The sequence below is a fragment of the Nannospalax galili genome, unplaced genomic scaffold (assembly GCF_000622305.1).
Source record: "Nannospalax galili isolate Female #2095 unplaced genomic scaffold, S.galili_v1.0 scaffold235, whole genome shotgun sequence".
Classification (NCBI taxonomy): domain Eukaryota; kingdom Metazoa; phylum Chordata; class Mammalia; order Rodentia; family Spalacidae; genus Nannospalax; species Nannospalax galili.
In genome coordinates, this window is record NW_008338118.1 from 1,043,587 (window position 1) to 1,065,527 (window position 21,941).

The following is a 21,941-nucleotide window of genomic DNA, read 5'->3' on the forward strand; positions in this document are numbered from 1 at the left end:
AAAGTAAATGTGAATAATGTTAACAGCAAAGAAGGTCAATTTCAATTTATGTGCTTGCCACTAACACTAACATGGCAGCAAGTTCTAATGCTCCATTTTTATGCTTACCAGCCTGTAAGCCCTTTCCAAGATGTTGATCTATTGTTTCCTGAAAATTTCATGATTGGCTGTGCACGCACATGCTTAAGGTGTTTTCTTTTAGGATATTCTTACTTTTCTATTTTCTTCTAAGTCATGTCTTACTGGGGCACCCTCTTACTGTGACCTTCTGATGTTATCCATCTCCCTCAGAAGTTGCTGCTTACTTAATTCCTGCCTTGCTTCTTAACTTTGAGCATAAATTGCATTCTATCATCTTGCAGCTAGTTACTTGTGGTAAGCTCTGTTCTCCAGAATGAAAACTTGTGAGGGGAGCCAACAAGGTTGAAGTCAAAGGACAAGACATGAAAGATAACTAGTGTTTACTGAGCAGAGCACCTGCAATAATCCTAGCCCAACATCATACCATAATGATATATGAGCTGGCTTAAAATATTTAATTTTTTAATTAAGACTTTCTCTTCTCTTTCTGCATTTTGTGCTACAGCCTTTCTTCAGTACTCCATGGTTACCTGCTCTGTGAGCACCATTTTTCCCATTTTTCTCACTGCTTTAGTTTGTGTCCTTGAACAGATTTGACATTTTCTGTTCATTTTTTTTTAGTTCTCCATCTCATAAGTCATCCTTTGTCTTTCAAATTCCTGCTTCCAGTTCCTGAAAGAACCAGGCCTCCACTCTTACCTCAAACTTCAGACCACTCACTATGTTACAATTCGAAATCAAATTTCTACCCTCTTTAAAATAAGACTAGGTGTGTTTCTGTTCCTGAATCATTCTTCAATTTCAGTATTGTCAATTTGCATTGTACCAAATAATAATTGCTTGCTTTTAACAGGTAGAAGTATCATAAGTACTTTAAAAATATGTTATTTATTATTTTTATTTTATGTGTATGAGTGGTGTATTGCCTACATGTATGTAAGTGCACCCAGGTTGTGCAATGCCCACAGAGGTCAGAAGAGAGTGTCAAGTCCCCTGGGACAGTTGTTAGCTGCCATGTAGGTACGGGGAACTGAACCTGGGTCTTCTGTAAGAACAGCCAGTACCGTTAACCACTGAGCCATCACTCCAGCCCCATATTTGCTTTTAACATTCATACCCACTTATCATGTACTATTAATCTGTGTCTGCTCATCAATTTTTCCATACTTTGGTCAAGTCCAGTCTCCCCAGCACCTTCCTGCTCCTTCTCAATCCTTCCTAGAAGTATAGAGCTCTTGGCCACAGTTCCACTACTCTCACATCTCTAGGGTCCTCTCTAGCCATGGGGTTCTGAACAGCTCCTGTGTTTTCTGTGCCCTGTGTATTGCTCTCAAACCCTCACTCTAGTGTTTTGCATCTCTTAGTTGAGTTGTCTGTTTGTCCTCAGCACCATCTGTAGAGTGTAAGCTCTATGAGAGCAGAAATAACACTTTCCAATTTTTTTCCAACATGGACTCTACTTAGTATTTCACATAGTATCTGACACAGAAAAGGGGATTATCCCCATCACTACTACATGAGTTAAAGAATGAAGAAATGATCTAATTTAAACTTTGCCATGTAGCAAAGAGTTATGGCTACTAATATCCTTGTTTTATTGCTGAAAATTTGCCCAAAGCAATATACTCTTATCTTGCAATTTATACCCAAGCATGTGACTTAAAGTCCACTTTCATGCCAGTATCAAGCTTTTAATCACATTGAATCAAAGTTCATACTTCCCTTACTCCATTGTAGTTTCTTTATCAGGACATGGACCTGAGTCTTCCTGATGCTGAAACCCAGGCTGCTAATGACTTCTGTGGGGTTCTTCTCAGGCCATAGGCACTAATTTCAGTCAATGTTCAGGTGAACATTCTTGTAATGTTAGCTTTTTTGTAGTGCTAATCATTTGCCTGATCTCTATCCTGGGAGTTCAAAGTCCCTGTCTTCATTACTTCAGCAAAGCATATCTGTCTGTCTATCTATCTATCTATCTATCTATCTATCTATCTATCTATCTATCTATCTATCTATCTATCTATCTATCTATCTATCTATCTATCTATCTATCTATCTATCTATCTATCTATCTGTCTATCATCTATCTATCAATCAATCATCTATCTATCTATTTATCTATCTATCTATCTATCATCTATCATCTATCTAATCTATCTCTATTTATCATCTATCATCCATCATCTATTATCTATATCTATCTTTCTATTATCTATCTATCTATCTATCTTCTATGATCTATCATCTATATCTATCATCTATCTATTATCTATCTATTATCATCTATCATCTATCTATCTATCTATCTATCTATCTATCTATCTATCTATCTATTATCTATCTATCTACCATCTATCTATCTATCTCTCTATCTATCATCTATCATCTGTTTATTTTGCAGTGCATCTCTACATTCTCAGGGTCTTCTTTTGCTTCTATAGTTAACCTCTTACTCCTAACAATTTCATTGCATGATTTTTCACCAGATATTTGCTTCTTGGATATCCATTTTATTTTTAAATATTTTATTTATTATTGTTTTATTTTATGTGTATGAGTATATTGTTTGCGTGTATATAAGTGTACTCACGTCATGCAATGCCCACAGAGGTAAGAAGAGGGTGTTGTATCCCCTGAAACTGGAGTTACAGATGATTGTTAGCTGGCATGTGAGTGCTGGGATCTGAACCAGGGTCCTCTTCAAGAGCAGCCAGTGCTGTTAACCACTGAGCCATCTCTCCAGCCCCACATGTCCATATTTTCTAACTACAAAGTACTTTTGCATTTTGTTTATTAGGCTTTTATATTATAATCTGATTGACATCTTCAGCAATCCCCTCCATATTTATGCAATCATATCCTTCTACAGATATATTCTAAAACTACCCATAATTAGTGCTACTAATATAATTACAAAAATACCTCATTTTAGAAATAAATCAGTCATGTGTTACCACTTTCTTTGTATTAGAATATTAACTGTTCCTTTATTTCTATCAGTAAATCAATTGCTTAAAATTTGAAAAATGACTGAAAGAAGAAGCTTGACTTTTAATTATCATTACAGTAACAGATAAATGTATGTGAATAGCCAGATGCTGTACATAATGCAAATAATTTTAATGCAGCAGTTAGTCATAAAGGTTCTTTCTTGGAAGAAGCATATAAACACATATACATTGTTGGAGACTCTATCTCTTATCAATGCTTCAAACTATTCCTAATAGAAACATACATTTCTGGGGCTGTAGAGGTGACTCATAGTTAGAACACTGGCTGATCTTGCAGAGAACCTAGGTTCAGTTCCCAACACACAAGGTAGCTAACAGCAGTTCATAACTCTAGTTCCTGGGAATTTGACACCCTCTTCTGGACACCACATACATTGCACGCATGACTGCATTTTCATACATGCAGGCAAAATATTCATACATATAAAATAAAAATAAATGAATCTAAAGAAAAGAAGAAATGTATTTCTGTATTTTGTTAAGCTGAAGTACATATGTGTGTATATTTTTCCCATCAATGACCAGTGTAAAACAAAAACCTTGGAAATGCATACTGAGTACAGAATTGAACCTAGAGAGCAAATACAAACTGATGCCCTACAAAAAGGACAACCTCTGTTCTCAGAGGGTTGCTTGTCTGAAGTTTGCCCACTTCACCAGGGAACAGAGCTTAAAGGAACCTGGCCTAGAGGCTGGGATAAGGAAGGAGTAACTGGGGAGTTAATATAATGAGGCTCCTGGTGGAGTATGTTGAATTTAAATAACTGAAGTTTTTATGTGTGGAATAAACTATGAAATATCCCTGAACATCACCTGGGTGCCAAGTAATATTTTATTTGGTGTCAGAGGTTTGTAGTGGGTTTAAAACCTCTGAAAAAATAAAAAGAGAAATAAAAACAGAAGAGAAAATAATAGGTGAGAAGTGATGAATGAATCAGGGATTCACAATGTCTGTGCAATAGTGTTGTTACAGAGTGCTTCAAAATCCAGAAATTTTAGAAAATAATTGAACCTTGAGTTGAGAAAACTGACCATTCTCAACACAGAAACAAGGCCTCAACAAAGATTAAGAATAAAACAGCATGGATGTTTTTCAAGAAAGCATTCTAAATGTCCCTTAAAAAAAGTAGTAATTAGTTATGACGAATAGTATGACTTTTTAACAAGGCCTTAATCTTTCAGTTACCCTTCTCTATTGAGAATTAGGTCATAGTTGTAGTGGACTATTTCAGTTTGTCTAGTTAACAAGTATTTAAATTTTTGTGACATCAACTTAATCAATATGTCACATTCTAGTGAGTTTTGTTAGGTGATATGCTAATATCTCTATTACATTGTTCATCACAGGAAGCATGCTGAACATTTGAAAATTTCTCATTAATGATAACACAGATACTATGCTAGGTATAGGTAAAGGTAGACAGATTTAGGTAGAAGAATTATTAGGTGAACTCTAAAATGAGGTAATGCTTTACTGCCAGCACTATGAATCTATCAAATGGTAATTGGATGCACGTGTTAGCAGCAGTAAAAAGTCACTGTCCAGTTGTCCACCTTACATGGGAATCTACTCTGAGTGTCTTCTTTGATTTATTGTTCCAATTAGAACACAATGTTCAAAGAAAGAACACAAGTGATCTGATTTAAAAGCAAGGGAGCCTTTAAGAACATTATTTTGTGCCTGACCTGGCTCTCTGATAGATATCTTCAGCGTTTCTATTTGTGAAAAATCCACACAAATTAAGTTCTCAGTTTTGAAAAGATTTTGTGAAATGTCAAAGTTTTGTACTCATTATTTCAGTATCAGAGTATAGCTGTGGATCCCAAGATTCAGATATTTTTCCTTTCATTTACTTTAAAGCTGCATCTCTAGTTTATTTTTATTATACCAACTGACTGACTGACCCAGATAATGGCCTTATGCATTGTGGAGAAAAAAAGTGCTGATTATAAAAAAACAAAACAAAACAAAACATATTTTAAATCTTAAAAACCTTTTGGTAAATGGTAAATATAAAAGATCTTAATTTACAATATATCTTGAGAGATTAAAATAGTTATATGTCAAAACTTGAAATAAAATGAAGTTCATTATACTTCTAGAGTGTTATAGAACTGTATTAAAATTACATGATTATGGATCTTCTCATCTATTTACAAAATTTCAAGAGGTCTTTACATTCTACAAGGGAAATGCTAATATTTTACTTACTTATATTAAGCAAACATCAACTATTAATGTTGACAAATGTTCAAACAGTCATACTAAAACTGTCATCTGAATTATTCTTCACAGCAAAGTTCACAGATTTAATGTTAAAATAGATTAAAATCACTGCAAACCAATGCACATGTATTATTCTTCCTTCTGAAGCATAGAGACATTTAAGACTTAGGAAACATATATGTTCATAGGCAGCTCATAAATGTGAGGGGCATTAGTTTCATTTTAAATAGGCTGTCAACTTTTGCCCCAGCATTTTGGACTGTGGAAAGGTAGACTTTTGGATAACAAATGGGGTTTGCCTTGGACATTAAGGCAATTGTGTAGGAATGCAAAGTGTTCATGTCCATAATAAGCTATTTAAATTCTAAGGAAAGTCACTGAAGTAAAACTTTATGCTATAAGCTGTGGAGTGACAATTTAGAAGAAAATGAGTATATAGTGGACTTTTTATTTAATAGGACTCCTCTTTAAGAATTCCATGCTTCAAAATCATTTTGAAAGCATGATTTTAAAGACTGATCCACACCTTTGGGTAACAGGTTATCGGAATTCTTGAGACCTTGAGATTGGTGTCCGAATTCTTCTCCACCAACATGCCATTCTTGACTACTGTTTTGTTGGGTTCTTCCAGTAGGTAGTTATAAATCAGGTTTATGAAGAAAAAAATTCTCCAGTTGTGAATTTTTAATGGATTTATGATAAAGCCATCAAAGTGAAGATTCCAAGTGGTACAGATGCAGCAAAGGTAACAGAACAGTGTCATGTAAACATTAAATACAGCGCCTCCCACCTTCATAAATCCTTGATGCTCATGATTAAATGTTGCTGGTTATAAATTTTGCAAGCAAATTTTAGAAAGAACCACAATTTAAAGTAAGATACCAGAGGAAGTCATAAATTGTCCACAGTGTCCCCGAGCCCCAGAAAACTTTTAGTATTCATTAAGACAGTAACTAGAGCTCCCACTTTTCTTAAACTATTTCTTTCACTTTAACTTCCTACAATAATAATCTCGAGTCCTGATTAAAAAGTAATAATGCAAATCTTTTATCCTAGATGAAAATCTGTCATCTTTATGTAGTAAGTATCTTTTTGACTTGCAGACTCATTTTATAGCATTCTTTATGTATATAGTTTTAGACTTCAAAAATGCTGCCATTTTTAGAGTCCTATATTAGAAGGTTGTGCAATAGTCAAAGCTCCCATAGGTATTTACAATCAAATTATTTTATTACACATGGGAACAATTAAGCATTTGGCCCTCAGCTGTAAACAATTACTATACACAATGACACTTATGGGTTTTCTAAAATAGTCATGTATTCCTAATGACCTCTGTTAACATAAGTGAGATTGATGTATGTGTACTTTGTGTGTGTCCATAAGCAATTATATTCCCGAACACAATATTGAAACAGAGATCTGATTTAGATAGTACACTGGCATGTCTGATACCATATTATGACCTGCAATGATTAGTGATACCATATTTTGTTTCTGTCCCATAGTCATTTTACTTCTCTTGCAATTAATTCTAAAAATCTATTGGTATGCAAACCAAAAGGCAAAGTAAGGTTTGGAGTCCTTGTCTTTAGGAGATTTGGGGTATCTGATTCTAATAAACTGGTATTAACGTTAAGATTAACAAAGAGGTATGATTTAAGGAGCTATAACCAAACAGGCTTAGATTTGTATACTGTTTTTGTCCATTTCTAATTGAATAATTGGACAATCTACTTTTGACATCTTTAGATTTCATATTTTTTTAAATGTGGGTACTTATATCTAGACTACAGGGCTAGGATGAGTTTTAAATAGAATGGGGTACAAGCCACATACAGGACATTTGATTTCTTCACTGTCTCTCAAACCACCTCTTCAAAAAGGCCCATAAACTCTGGGCCTGTGCTTTGGGAACATCCATTTTCAGCTGTCTCAAGTTTGGGGATCCATTTCCCTTTCACTGGATTCTTCTTTTCTTCAAGTGATGACCATGGGAGAAGCTCACAGTTGTTTTACTCATGTCCAGAAATAAGTCAAGCAGTCCAAGTTGTAAGGGGACCTAACAGCTGTATCCAGCCTTTCTAGGAGGCCAGAAGTGGAGCTGAGTAGTAATGTTTCAAGGGCAAAGCCCTAGATGTAATGAATGATAAAACAAAACCTAAATGAGCCTGCACATATCTAGTGACAGATACACCACAGCTATTCTAAATTATTCAAGCTTTCTCAGACTTCTAGCATGAGAAACATAGTTTACCCCATACTCACTTTATTCTACTCCCATATAATGGCAAAGAGCAAGCATAACATACACCCCTCCCAAAGAGAGAAGCAACAGTATCACTCAAGTTGAGAAGAGTTCCTTTAGCACATGCAGCTCTTTTTGCACTATGCAAAAAGGGATACTAGCTTTGGAAGAAGAAGTTAAAAATCACTTTGCAATACTTATGAGTGATTTCCTTTCTTCCCTTTTGTTAGCACTTTCTGGCAACAAGCCAGTAAAACAGTTGTTTAATTACCCAGGACATCACAAAGATATCACCCCTTAGATAAGCTGTTACTGTATTTTAGCAGCAATAAGACTAGGGTCAAAAGTAACAAAGAAAAATAATCTTCAAATAAGCAAACCTCTGAAGAGCAGCTTTGTGTACTGAGACTAATTAATAACTTGTTTAGGGAAATGTTACTGAAATGTGGTTTTTGGACAAGGAACTCTTCAGAGGTTAGATATCCTCATACTTAACAGGCTACCATTTGGTGGCCTGACTGGCTGGCTACCCTGTAGGCATGGCAGAAGCTTGTTCACATGTAATTATGCAACATTTAGACAATATCTTAACGATACCATGTAGTTCAACTGCATCAGTTCAGCTGGAAATTACAGCAGCATTCTGATTACTGGGCCACTTGTGAAATTAAGGCCTTTTCAGCCTCTACTTTTCACTTGCTATGTTTTGATACAGATGTTCTTGGAAAGCTTAAATTAGTTATGGCTTGACAATGTTTAGCAGTATAAACCCCTCCACCTTTCATTTCTAGCCATTAATTAAGATTGCCTTCCTATATAATATATTTAGCTTGTAATTTAAAAGAGACTATTAGTAATTAGCATAGGTTTTCCTATATTAGAGATATAATTTTTAACTCTTAGGATAGAAATTTGCTGCACTTGTTCATGCAATAAAAATTGCATAATTCCCTCATTTGGAATAGTTCATATTATAAAAATAAAACTCAATGTGTCCCCTGGAAGTCATTTAACTAAGTAGTTCAAGGCACAGTGATCATTATTTTAGAAAATAGTAGCTTAAGTTCCATAAACCAAAATAACTACAGGTTGGTCGTTGTAGTATATTGAAGAGACACTTAGAGCAACAGTAAAATTAAATAATCAAAAATTTAAAATGAATAAAGTTACCTCTAGGTTAAGACTTAGGAATTTTATTAAATTTCTTTGAGTTTTCCATGTGAACTAAAATTATGAAGAAATCCAGTCCATGAGAATTTTTAGAAAGGAAACATTGCAACCCAATATAAAGGCAAGTCTTTTTCCTCTTAATTGGGCACCACCACTCAATTTTGCTTCAGATGTAAGCAAAAATATTAAATCATCAGCAAACAATGAAGGTTATACATAGTATCTAATGAATTCAGGTGGCAAAAGACTTTCAAGGAAAAGTAATAATCATTGATGAGATCATTTTAATTACTTTCTAAGAGTCCAAATGAAATATGCATATATAACAGATTATTTAACATTTTCAGTTCTAACCCTGAAACAAGACTATTCTCAAATGCCTCTGCAAACATATTGCTAATTTTAATGAACAAATACAATGAAGGTAATTGGAAAGGAACAAAACTTAACCTTGAATGTGAGTTCCCAAAGAAGAAAACTGACTTAATTCATGCAAATCTTTACTAAAAAGTAAAACTCTAAATTCTGGCCAGCTGTCATTTTCATTAAGTGCCTGATACATTCTGAGCCAAGGATTCCTGAAATGTCCATCTTGACCCCCTGTACTTAAGTTAGCTAGAAAATGTATGCTTGGAATTCCCCAAAAACTTACACAAAAAGGTCTCCCTTTAAAGTGACTTGGAATTTACCAAAGAGATAAAGCTAAATGGTCATTAAAGATGTTTAAATGTCATTGTGTACTGTCTTCAGTGTGTCATTACATAGCCTTGGGATCCTTTCAAATAACAATCAATGGGGATGAATAAGTCTGAGCACTTGAAAGTAACCAGGAAAAGAAGCCAACAGAATAATCTGCCTTGGCTGGGTTGATTCAAGAAGAGACATGGTATCCACCCCTTCCCTCCTCGTTCTTCCTCCTCCTATTCAGCCCACACCCCGAAAGAAAGAAGGATGGAAAGAAAGACCAGAGGGAAAGAAGAAAGGAAAGAAATTCTCCTGCAGAATCTGTGCTAAGGCGAAAAGCTCACCCTGTGGGATAAGCTACAGCCATGGAAACAGAGTTATGACTTTTACTTTGAAAATAAAAGAATGACAATGAAATTTGTGTGAGGTCTGCGTGAATCCAGTCCCAGATGTTTACAGTGCTGAAGTAGTATGGCTCTGCAATATGAGAGGTTTCAGAAGAAACAGTACAACAGGACACCACAAAGCAGGCATATGCTATTGACAATGCAGACACGAGCATCATGTTACCAAGAGAGAAGGCAAGAAGACAAATAGCATCGGTGCTGCCTGAAAAGCTAACTTCATGGACTGCAATCACTCAAACCAACATGAGGGACCGGAAAAGAGAGAAAAAAAAAATCAAAACCAGAAAAACTCTTTGACTTCTGTCTAGAGGTGGTGGGGCAAGAAGATGGGGGCAGGGAGATAGTGGAAGGGGCTTTTCTTCCTTCAAGTTCCCATAAAGCCCCTATAATTGACAGTGGATAATTATTTTCAGCTTGAGGAACTTGTCCCCAAACTCTTAAGATTGCCAGCAAAAGGAAACAAAATGTGTTTACTTGAGCCGTTTCCAGAAGTAGGGGAGAGGGGACCTTCTGAGAAGGTGGGGGAAGGCATTAAGATTAAAAAGGGGCATCTCCTCACTGCAACAACGCTAGGGTGCCAGGAGTGGTCGGCCGTGACACACCAGAGAGAAGGGGCAGATAGGGTGGCAATGGGTAAGGGGGTGTGGAGGAAGCTCGCCTAGGGGAGGGGACTTAGCAATGTATATGCAGGGTGTGTGTGTGGGGGGGCTGATTTAGTGTGAAAGTATTCCAGTTAATCATTTTACAGGGGTTGGGGACATAAATATTTAGCTGGCCACATCTGGAACAGATTCTGCCCCCCCCCGTATGGGGTGGGGGTGGGTAATCGGAAGGAGGGGAGCATGCATTTGTTACTTACTGTATGGACAGTTCTCCTTCTTAGTACCGCTGACCTTGCCGTTCTTCTCAATCTTGAGAAAGTACTTGGTAAAGGAGAATAGCTTTCTCCAGCGGACATCTCCTTGGAGGTGATTGTAGCTCCGCACATGCCTCCCGGCACTGGAAGGAGAGGAAAAGGAGGAGGACGAAGAGGAGGACGAGGAGGAAGAGGAGGAGGAGGAAGAGGAGGCGGAAGAAGAGTTGGTGGCCTCCGGTGACACCACGTCCTGACCAGGAACTTGGCAGGTGACAGGGACAGAAGACACCAAGAACAGTAACAAGAAGCAGCAGCAGCAGCAGCCCGGCAGGTGGGGAAAGGCTGAGGCACAATGTGTCAGTATCCATTTCCACATTGTACTGAAACTCTTGGCACTGGAAATTGTCTCATCAGAAGGAACATACTGGAAGGGTAAGACCTAGTGCAAGGCAAGGAGACAGCTGGAGGTGGTGGCTACTGGTTAGCTCCCTCTGGGCGCGGATCTGGCCAGAAGCGAATGCACCAACATCCATAACTCCTCGGAAGGGCCGGCTGCCTGTCCTGCTCCGTTCTCGAATCCGCTGCCTGTGCCTCTCCAGTCTCCGGGTGAATGGTGGACGTGGGTGGCCGCAGCAGTAGTAACTGGTGGTGCAGGTCACCAACACTCTTCGCTTCCCTGGGGGTTACTTTGTTCTCTTCTTCACTCCTTTCTTCACCATGTTAGATGCAAAAAAAGGTCTGAAGAAACAGATGACAGCACGGTGAACAAACCCCAAAGTGGGTGGGGTGGGGGTGCAGGGAGATGTCTGCGTCCCTCTGCGGTTGGCACCTTCTGGTCAGTCTCTGCAGAGTCCCAGCCTGTTGGCCACTTCTAAAAGTGTGTCTCTTTGGAGTTGTCAGAACTGGAGGCTGCTGCCCAGTCGCTGTTGTTTTCTTCTCCCTCTTCCTTTCTCTTTTTGGTGGTGCCTGTTGATGTGAAGCCTCCAGAAAGCCACTTCTTGTTTGGGGGGCGGCTGGCGGCTGGTGTTTTGTTTGGCCCTACCCTCCACCCCTAGTCCCTTGGAAAGCCGCTTGTAAACAGGTTGAAGCCCAGAGTCTAAATGTCAGTGCTTCTTAGCCAGAGGTGGGCTCTGTTTCTGCTGGTCAAACCTCATTTGCAGGGGTGGAAAAGGAGGGGGGGGAGGGGGGTCAAACGGCGGTGGGACATCTGAAACCCTGCGCTGCTGGGAACGACAGGGATAGGGAGGGGGAAGGGGCCTAGTTGGGGGGGGGACTGGGAGTGGAGTGAGAGGAGTGTGCGATGCCTTTGCTCCCAGCTCAGGGGCGGCTGGTCCCTCCTTGCCTCTGTGGGTGTCGCAGCCGCCCCAGCCTGCAGCCTCAGCTAATTGCTGCTCCAGCGTCCTGGGCTCGCAGCGCAGGCCACCAGCGCGAGTTCCCCTCCTGCTTTCCGAACTTTGCGGTCCTCCAGCCCGAACCCCTCCCTTCGGGGAGCCCCTTGCTCACTTGTTTTTCAGCGTAGGTTTTTTTTTTTCCCCTCCCCCTTTCTTTTGGCCCTGAAAATAGAGCTTGGATCTTGGCTATTTTTTGTGCGTGTGTGCGAATGTGTATATGCGTGACAGAGTGAGTGAGTGTGTGTGTGTGTGTGCACGCGCACGCGTGAGTCTCTCTCTCTCTCTCTCTCTCTCTCTCTCTCTCTCTCTCTCTCGTCTGTGTGTGTCTGTGTTTCTCCCCTCTAGGTTCCTGAAGCAGGGAGAGGTCTGGGAGGAAGAGGGCAGAAGATGCTGAGGGAAAACGCTCCCGAATAGCAGATTAGAAACTGAACAGAGCTAGCGCAGAAAAGGGAGGCATAATGAGCTTCCTTTCCTCCTCTCCTGCCAGCTTCCAAGGAGGTCTCGGTTTTAATGAATCATTGATTTCTCGCTTCCGTTGCTGAAGTAAAAAGTTCACACTTTGGCCCTCTCTTCCTTTTGAGCTCAGGGAGATTTATCGTCACCCTTAAATGTCGCCTCTCTCTTGGCACAAACGAAATCAGGGACCCAAGTTACGGATTTCTAATTGCTAACATGAGTCCTTAAGGGAATCACGCATGCACTTCAAAGCGAACATGGTTTACTGAGACCGCAAAGATTTTACCATACAATTTGACCAAATACCCCGCTGACGGTTTTCTTCTCAATGCAATTTCCTTTGCATTTTATCATAAAAGTAATGATTTTTCCCTATCTTTAAATGTAATGTTTAAAGGGCTCTGTTTTACTCCACAGCTTCCCTACCTAGGAGCTTTTTCTTCTTACTCTTGCACAGCAGAGTCCCGCCCCAACTTCTTGGCTGCTTACAGAAACCAGCTCACAACCCAGGAGTAGACAGACAGAAGCCTGTGTCAAGAGTTAAAAGGTACAAGGAAGGTAATATTGTGATAATCCATTCCAACTCGAGTGTGACACAGTTCCTAGAGGACCACTTTCTTAATAAAATATTCTAAACTGGGGATGTTTGACTTGAAAGGAATGCAGGAGCATGTTTTAGTATACTGGCTAAGGCAGCTAGACATTTGCCTTCTGTTGAAGCATATAGAATTGTCAATATTTTGCAGTTTTTCATTTAGGAAAGTGGCTATTTCATATGGTATAACCTAAAAGGCTGCCCACCTAAGATGCAAACATTTCAATGTGAACTTGGGAGTTGAAGACCCATAGCTATAATTCAGAAGGAACTTCTAACTAGAGCTTGAATATACAATCCAGACCCCTGTTATGTGCATTTGGTTTCTGTCTTCATTGGGCATTAGAGAAAAAAATAAAATTAAAAAAATTGAGAGATAGGGATTGCTAATGCTTGCCCAAATGTATTTTAGTGACTTGAAAAATAACTTGACGTGCATGTTCTTATATTTTCTTGTGTATTCAGAACCTTTGAAATACAATCATTTTATACCAGAATCAGGCTTTTAATTGCATTATTTATAACTCATTGCAATGCTTATTCAAAAGATTTCAACAGTGTGGTAAACATCACAGCAGATTTCTAAGTTTAATATAATTAGCTCTGATTTCTGTAGCTATTAATTGAAATTTAAGCAAATAAAGAGCATGCGTCAAACAAGTCTTGCTTCTTTAATTAAAGCATTGATATTGAAAAATGAGCCCACAGTGCTAATTTCAATTTCCTAGTTCACAGTTTTATACCTGAGCAGACAAATGCTTAAAAGAGTGTACAGTTTCTAAGGATTTGAGTTGCAGCCAAGTAGTAAGAAGAATCCAAATGTTTGAATTGACAACTAATTAAAATTACATGTTTTTTAAAAATTATGTTTGGTGGAACCATATAATAAAGATTCTGCTGTGAAAAATTACAAAACACAGGAAGTTATTATTTTGGGGTTTCTCTACACTTGTAACCAGCACTATTGATGCCAACTTGGGGGTTTTAAATTTTTTTTTTAATTCACACCATGCACTCCTCCAAACCAACACCTCTGTCTGTCTCTGTCTCTGTCTCTGTCTCTGTCTCTCTCTTGCTATATTACATACACACACAGACCCACACAGACCCCCCCCACAGACCCCCCACAGACCCATACACAATTAACTTTTGCACCAATAGAAGCTATACGTATCTTTTAGGTAAAAGTTTTATTCCTATCCTGTCTAAAAGAATGAAAAAGACATCCTCAAAACTTCCACATTAAACTTGCTGTAGCAGGTGCAGTGTTTGAAAGTTCTGGAGTCCTTTCGCCTCTTCTCTGTACAACGTGATGACAGGAAGGGCATTTACTGAACTGCCCAAAGGAAAAGCTGACATAGCTTTTTAGATTATATCTCATTCTTCTTTTTCTTTTCTGTACAGCCTTTCTTTTATAGCACAGTTGAATCCCTAAATACCCCACTACTTTGTATTGTTAGGTCACTTCTTAGGTTAGTCCCAGAAAGCCTGAGAAAAGTTCCACAGGAAAGATGCACTATTTAACGGAATTCAATCTCTCCCAATAGATTTGAATCACTAACATAAATGTATGAATGTAGATTCTATCTCTGTAATGAGGCCTGAATCATTCTCAGTTACTTCAAAGGACTGAAATTCTACCTTCCTTTTTTTAGCTACAATAATCAGGTCTTAATGGGTTCCTTTATTAATTGTTTCTCTGCTAAGATTGAAAAGGACAGTACAAGCTTCAGATTAGAGTGCTACCTACTAACTCTAAAAGGCTGTCTGTCTCTTTTATCCAATCTTTGGAAGGCATGCTCTATTTCCACGGTCTAAACACATTAGTCTAAATCTTGGTCTAAATCTTTAGTCTGATATTAGTCTAATATTAGTCTAAATCTTTATTGAGAAAAACAGAGCTGAACTTTTGTTAAATGTGATATCTTGAGAATTATGGAGACTTTAAAGTAAGATCATGAGGAGGAGCCATTAAAGAATCCTGAAATGTGGTAGGTCCCTATAAAAGCCTTAGCATGAGGCAGTCTCCCAGATCCCTCAGTAGCGATTTTCTTTGAACAGTTTACATTTAAAACATGGATTTTCTGGATTCTTTATGCTGCTCAGCATTATCTGTGGCTCAGTTACAAGATATGTGTTCTATTATGTGTGATGTTATTGGCAATGTCAGTAAGCTGCTTCAAATAATGCTAAATCAAGTCGAAGTCAGTCAGGATCTTTGACAATTTTGACATGCACAGGCCTTATTTTTTTAAAGCTTGTGGTGTAGACCTTAGGGGCATGTACCCATTTTCTTATCCACAGATATAGGAAATGCTAGTGGTAAGAAATTGTTTTTTAACCTTATTTTCTCCCAAAGCTACTTCTAGAAGTAATGATCACAACCAATAACATTTGGGCTAAACAAGGGATAGTTTATGATTATTGTTTTTAAACTAAGGGCTTTAATTGAAAGGAAAAGATGATTTTACCCTGCAGAAAGTAGGGTAATGCTTAAAAGCCAGTAGGAAGCCCAGTCATACAGGTTGTACCTCCCGTATTCAAAATGCGGAGGACCAGAAGTGTTTTAGATTTCAGATATGTTGAATTTTGTAAAATTGGTATATACATTGAGAGGTATTTTGCAGATGGAATCCATGTCTATGTATACAATCTGTTTACATTTTAAATACACTTCATATACATTACTTGAAAGCAATTTTGTTTAATATTTTAAGGGTGTGGGGAGATAACTTAGTAGGTAAGAGCATTTGCTATGCAAATATGAAGACCTAAGATCTAATTCCTAGCACTCACACACAAAAGCCCAGGCATTTCTGTGATCACCTGTAATCCTAATGTTGTAGAGCTAGAGACAGGAGAATCCCTGGTTGACAGCCTAGCTCAAGGTTCATTGAGAGACTGTGTCGTGAGGGAATTAGGTGAAGTTTGCTAAGCAGGACAGCCAAAGTCTTTCTCAAGCCTCCATGAACTCATGGGCACATGTATTGCATACACATATGTGCATACACTACATATGTATACATACCATACACATATACACATACACACACAGATTAAAAAAATGTTAGTGTGCCTCTATTTCAATTGCAACTTAGCCTATGAGGTCAGATGTGGAATTTTCCACTGGTGGTGTCATGATGATCCTCAAAAAGCTTGGAGTTTTGGAACATTTTTGACTTTAGGGTTTTGAACTAGATACAGTCAACCTGGAATTGAACAGAGTTAATGCATTTTACAGATGACTGTGTGGAGGCTGAAGTCACTTGGTGACAGTGCACTTAGGAACTCAAATGACAGGCCTTACATATGAGCCTGAACATTGCCATACACATCTACTTACTTTCTTTTTCTTCTTTCCCTCTCTTTCCTTTTCTTGAGCATCTGCTACTTACTCTAATAGGTCTGAATTGCAAGAATGGACGTGATAAGGAAGCTTAGAAGGGTTTAGTTATGGAAAACCAGCATATCTTTGCTTCAATTGGTTAGCTAGGAAAAAAAACAATAAAACAATTTAACATTGAATTATTAACTAAATGTTGATCAGCCAAAATAAAACAAATGTTGATGTGTTTTTGGCAAAGGGGACTATCTTAAGCAAAATGAGCAAAATGAAATTTAAAAAGTAATTCACAACACATATTTTCAGGATACCCAAGTGTTCTTTAGAATTTATTATGGATTTGTAAACTCTCCTCCAAACAATTAATGATATGTTTTAGAAAAGCAATCTATAATTTCTGTCAGTTTTCTACGTCCTCATGTTAAACTTTCCATAAAAGGCTGATATTTTAAAGCACAGACATTTGCATAAACTTTTTAAATGTTTGAAACCAAATTTTCTGTTCTCTTGCCTTCAAATATTTGATGATATACCACTGAGGAGGAAATACGACTAAGATGGAAAAATAAATAATCTTTTACAAGAAAAAATGCTATATGGAAATGTTAAAAGCATGCTCACAATAAATCAACAAAATTCCAGAAAGCTGAACTGTGCATATTGGTACCAAACACAGGAAACACATTTCCATAATGTTGCTGCTTGTCCCCTCTCTGCCACAGGTAAACAGAACCTTCCTTTCACAAAGCTGTGAAGTCCCTAAAGGCTTTGTTTGCATTCTGGGCTGCCAGTAGGTCTGTGTCTCCTATTCAAGCCCTCTGGGTTTCTTATATGTCAAAATTTTGTTTGAAAATTAATTGGCAAATTATAATATTTTCTTGGTGATTTTGATTTCTTGACAAAGCGAACATTTACAATGTGATTATTTTTTCGTATGTTTTAATTTTTAAATTTAAAGTGAGGCTCATTGAGTACCTATTATGTACTAGCAGGATCTTGTGAATAGCTCTGGGTCTCACCAATGAAGAAAATAGGAAAACATGCCCCTTAAAGAACATGCATACATGTATATATGGATGAATAAATTATTTTAGTCACTCTGCCTTTAATGATAGTAAACCTAGGGTTATCTTAAGACCAACAAAGAAGCTGAGGAGAGTTGGGAAGAGAGAGAAAGGCTCTTGAAAATTGTTTCTGATTGTTCTCTACAAAAGAGCCCAGGGAAACTGGGGCTTCTGTTCACTGGCTTCATGAAGGATCAAGATTTCATCATTTCCTACTCTGTGTTCCTGGCACATTCCTATGCTCTAGATTTCTCATACAAGCTGAGGATTCTGGCAACATTGTTTCTGCCAGTTCACCCTTCCTCTCCTTTCCTTTTGCCCTCAGATTCTTGGATGGTATTTTATGCTTTCTAGCTGATTCTGTTAATTACTTTCTGATCAGAGTTACCTAATCCATCTTCTATAGTTTTTTTTTAATTTTAAAATATATGTATATTTGTGTAAGTCTGTGTATTTGTGCAGCACATGGATGCAGGAGCCCACAGAGGCCAGAAGAGGGAATCAGATCCCTTGGAACTGGAGTTACAGGCAGTTATGAGTCACTATGAGAGCTGATCCCAGGCCCTCCACGATGAACAGTAAGTGCTTTTTCTGGCTGAGCCATCTCTCCAGTCCCTTATGCCTCCTGCTAAAACATACATATTATCAAATATAATTTGACCTAGCACCCATCCTAAATTTTATAACTTTTGCCCCTATTTAACAGACTTTGACACAAAAGATATAATGGCTATGAATAATATAAGAGAAGTTATTGTGTTGTGGTTATTTTACTGTGCTGTGCTTCTGGCTTATCCCTGGGGAATCCATTCATGCTCTTTTTCTTCTCAGCTCTGTGCTGACATCTGTGCCTCTCCAAAGTTCCTTTGACAGATGACTTGCAGTTGGCTTTGTCAGTGAGACAGTGGTGTCTTTACAAGATCAGCACACAGAAAGAACTCTGGGTATTTCCTCCTATCTTTCTCTTTGTTTCTGTGTTCTGCTTCTGACAGGAGCTGCATCCTTCCAGATCTATACTTCTCCTCAAGGGACTCCTCCTCCAGGTCTCCAGCTACTAATGGAGTCCCTAAGGTATTATTTCTTCCTCTTGTTATTTAAGCACAAGGCATGGTATCAGTTCCTCTTTAGTTTTGGTTTGTCAACATCTTCCCTTGTTTCTTTTATTACACTATACACTATTATAGAGGTAAGTGTAACTTCATGAAAAGTCTCCTTTCTGAATCATCTGGGGTGACTTCTGTCCTAGTTAGGACACTGATTGCAGACTACAGCACACATTTTCCACAGTAAGTAACCAGTGTATGGTAATGTGTTTTTTGTGTATATACAAGATTACAAGGAAGTGTAGTTTAATGTGAAGCATTGTAAAACATCTCATGCTTGCAAGGTGATATACTGGAGTCTTTGACTGTAAAAAGATAAAGATACTTGGCATTTGCCCTCATGAAATATATAATCTAGGATTGCATTTTGATTGATGACTCCAGAATCTTTTTATTTTGCTAATGATTTTGAGGTCCAATGAGTCAATCATTTTGATTGTCACAGGTTCAATAAAATACTTTTATGTAAATGAAAAGAAACTCAGCAAAGTATGTGTATAAATGGAATGAATTTCTAGAAAGCTGTAGTTAAAACTCTGAATTAAAACTAATTTTCTATGAAAAACAAATATTTCAATGATAAAACTTTACTATTCTTTAAATCATTATTCTGTAAACATGACATTATATGTTATATTAATCTTTATTATTGCTTAGTGTAGAAAATAAGGAAGGGAGTTAATGATGTTATTTTCTGGACCCTTGGGGCTATTGTTTGAACATTTTGTTTTCATTTAAAGACAATTGCCTAAAATTGGAGTAATAGCTACCTCTAAATCATGAAGTTAAGCATCAGGATGTTTTATATGAAAAATATTAAGATGGATCATGAATTCTGATAATTTTTAGGCTGGTCATTTACAGATGATTCCATTCATTTCACAGACTATTGATTTCTTAGAGAAATTGATACATCCCTAAGCAGACAAAGTTCCTCAATCGCTTCTCACCTTTTCATCCTAAGTAATTATATACCTTTGCCCCTTGAAAAGCCTTCAGTCCTTTTAGCCCTCTAGCCCTTACTTTACAGGTTAAAAAATGGTGATTCAGGGGAAGGTGTGTCTAGTTCCTTAGGCCGTCAGGTTGGCAGTGACAAGTTAGTCTGTGTATACCCCAGACTAGCCCATAGCAAAAGGTTTTATCCCTTCCTCACACCAGGGACAGAAACCACTCCCAAGAACAGCAGGAGGCCTACCCCTGCTCTGAAGCAGGGAAGAAGGAAAGGAGCATTTCAGAATGCAGGGTCAGTGAGCACATTACCTTTTGAAGATCATCCCTTCTCTGGGAATGAATTTTCCCTAAATTAGGATTCAAATGATGCCATTTTACAACACATTTCTGCTCAAGCATCTTTCCAAAGGTTCCTTGTTGCCTGTGCCACTAGATGCATTTCTGGCTTACACCTCACTGTTTCAGTTAGTGGAGACTGGGATACTTTGATATTAAATTTTATTAGCAAAGGGAAAAAGGGCCTTAGGAGAAAGTCTTAGTCAACCTGTGAGAAAGAAATAGTCTTTGCCTTTGACACTGGTGTCATCATACTCATTTGTGGATGGAGCATCTAATTCTCTTATTTGTCTGTCTAGATTCTAGCACATTTTCACTACTATAGCTATATTTGCTATAGATAACATATATGTGAGAACTAGCCTATTCCCATGTTTTTCCATATTATAAGCTTATTATGGGAATCCCCCTATTTATTCCTGTTATTGATGCATTGAAGTGCATATACAGATATCCACACACACATAAAATTCCTTCAAGGATCTCTAGTTAGACATCTTGTCCTGCTTTGAATCCTAGAAAGATACAGAGTACTAAATCCAGACTTGGTAATGTAAGCCTGTAACTCCAGCTAATCAGGAGGCTGAGGCAAAAAGATACCATGTTGAAGACCTATGTGGTCTACAGAGCAAGTTCAAAGCCAGTCTCAGCAGTTTAACAGAAGCCCATTTCAAATAAAATGTAAAAAAGAAAGAAACAAAGATTTGGGTCAGTGGCACAGAATACACGCCAAGCATGCACAGGAGCCTGGGTTCAATCCCCAGTGTTGTGAAAACAAAACAAACAAAACAAGAAAACAGAAGCCAGCCTGCTAGGGCATTTGGGATTAATGGAAGAAACAATAAGCACTGAGGGTGTAGCTCAGTGACAGAGCGCTTGCCTAGCATGGGCAGGGCCCTAATTCAGTCCATGGAACCATTAAAAAAAAGTTTAAAAATGCTCAAAGACTTATACAACTTTTACATTGTTCAATATTTACATGTATACCACATCCATGAACAACAGGTCAATTCTGCTTCAGAGCTCAAGCTATACGGCTATAGGTTATTAGAAATAACCCTAGAAAGGGAGGTTTAGAAACCCATTGTCAGCAAGATGCAATTACATTTGATTTATGAGAGAAATTTAGGTGTTTTTAGAATAGTCCTTTATTCTGATCAGATAAGGGAGGAAGAAGAAGGGGCACTGGACCATAGACATGCATGCCCAAGCACAGGAAGGGAGAATAACTTGCTTCAGTATCAGAGTTGACATATCCAATATTCTGACCTAATCCTGTGTATGGAAAAGCCCTGGATCCCCAGATTCAGTGAAGTTTTGAAAGACCAGACATCAAGGTCTGGAGATAGCTGTGTTGGAAATATCTAAGACAACAATACTTTGCCTTGATATCTTTGTGATTTTCTTTTTTAGGTAACCACCTTTATTACTTATACTAGAAGCTTTGGGGTTTGGAATGTATACTCAAATGAGAATGAATCCTCTGCTTCTATGTTCTGCTTTCAAAGGCAGATGTTGGTTCCACACCGCTGCCCCCCCCCACCCTGCTATTGATACCCTGGGAATTAAAGTGAGACTTTATTCTTCAGCGTGTCTGGGCTCTGTGTCTAATCACCTATACATTTTGAATTCTTCAACAACACTGTTCATACATCCATTTAAGTGGTTCTGCAGTGAGATGGAATTAAAACCAGTTTTTTTATTTCATAAATTTCTCAACTTTAGTTTTATAAAATCATCTAGTAATTAATTTTAGCAGCATTGCATTGCACAATTGTGGGGCCCACAATTTCTGTGTTAGTATGTGTGAAAACTATCCTCTAGAATTTTGTAATGTAGAAATTTCTGTAGCAGACAAAATTGGCTGCCTATCTAAGACCGGTTACTAGCTTTTTCCTTTGTGGTAGAGCCACTGATTTATTTGGAGAGCCAACCCTCGATCTCATACCATAGAACTCACTAAGCCAAACATAACCACACCATTGTCTTTGCTGGTGACTGGTTTTAGGATGGGCATG

At 38.0% G+C, this 21,941-nt stretch overlaps 1 protein-coding gene and 1 long non-coding RNA gene across 6 annotated transcripts in view; one reads left to right on the forward strand and one right to left on the reverse strand.

Annotated features, from left to right (window-relative positions):
* The window catches only part of Fgf10 (fibroblast growth factor 10), an 86,076-nt gene extending 74,228 nt beyond the window's left edge, over positions 1–11,848 (reverse strand). Inside the window, exon 1 of the mRNA XM_008832933.3 lies at positions 10,688–11,848. Within this exon, the coding sequence (XP_008831155.1) occupies positions 10,688–11,060 (373 nt within the window). The 5' untranslated portion in view covers positions 11,061–11,848. The remainder of the gene's footprint in view (positions 1–10,687) is intronic.
* On the forward strand, positions 10,878–21,511 carry LOC103734035. 5 transcript variants are annotated; one of them, XR_607259.3, is made up of 5 exons: positions 10,878–11,015; positions 12,949–13,089; positions 17,979–18,111; positions 18,526–18,604; positions 21,337–21,511. It is a non-coding gene; the product is annotated as an uncharacterized LOC103734035 (long non-coding RNA). The 5 variants fall into 5 exon arrangements; XR_001872438.2 differs by having other exon boundaries at positions 17,996–18,111; XR_001872439.2 differs by having other exon boundaries at positions 12,949–13,078; positions 17,996–18,111.
* Positions 21,512–21,941: the final 430 nt, after the last annotated feature.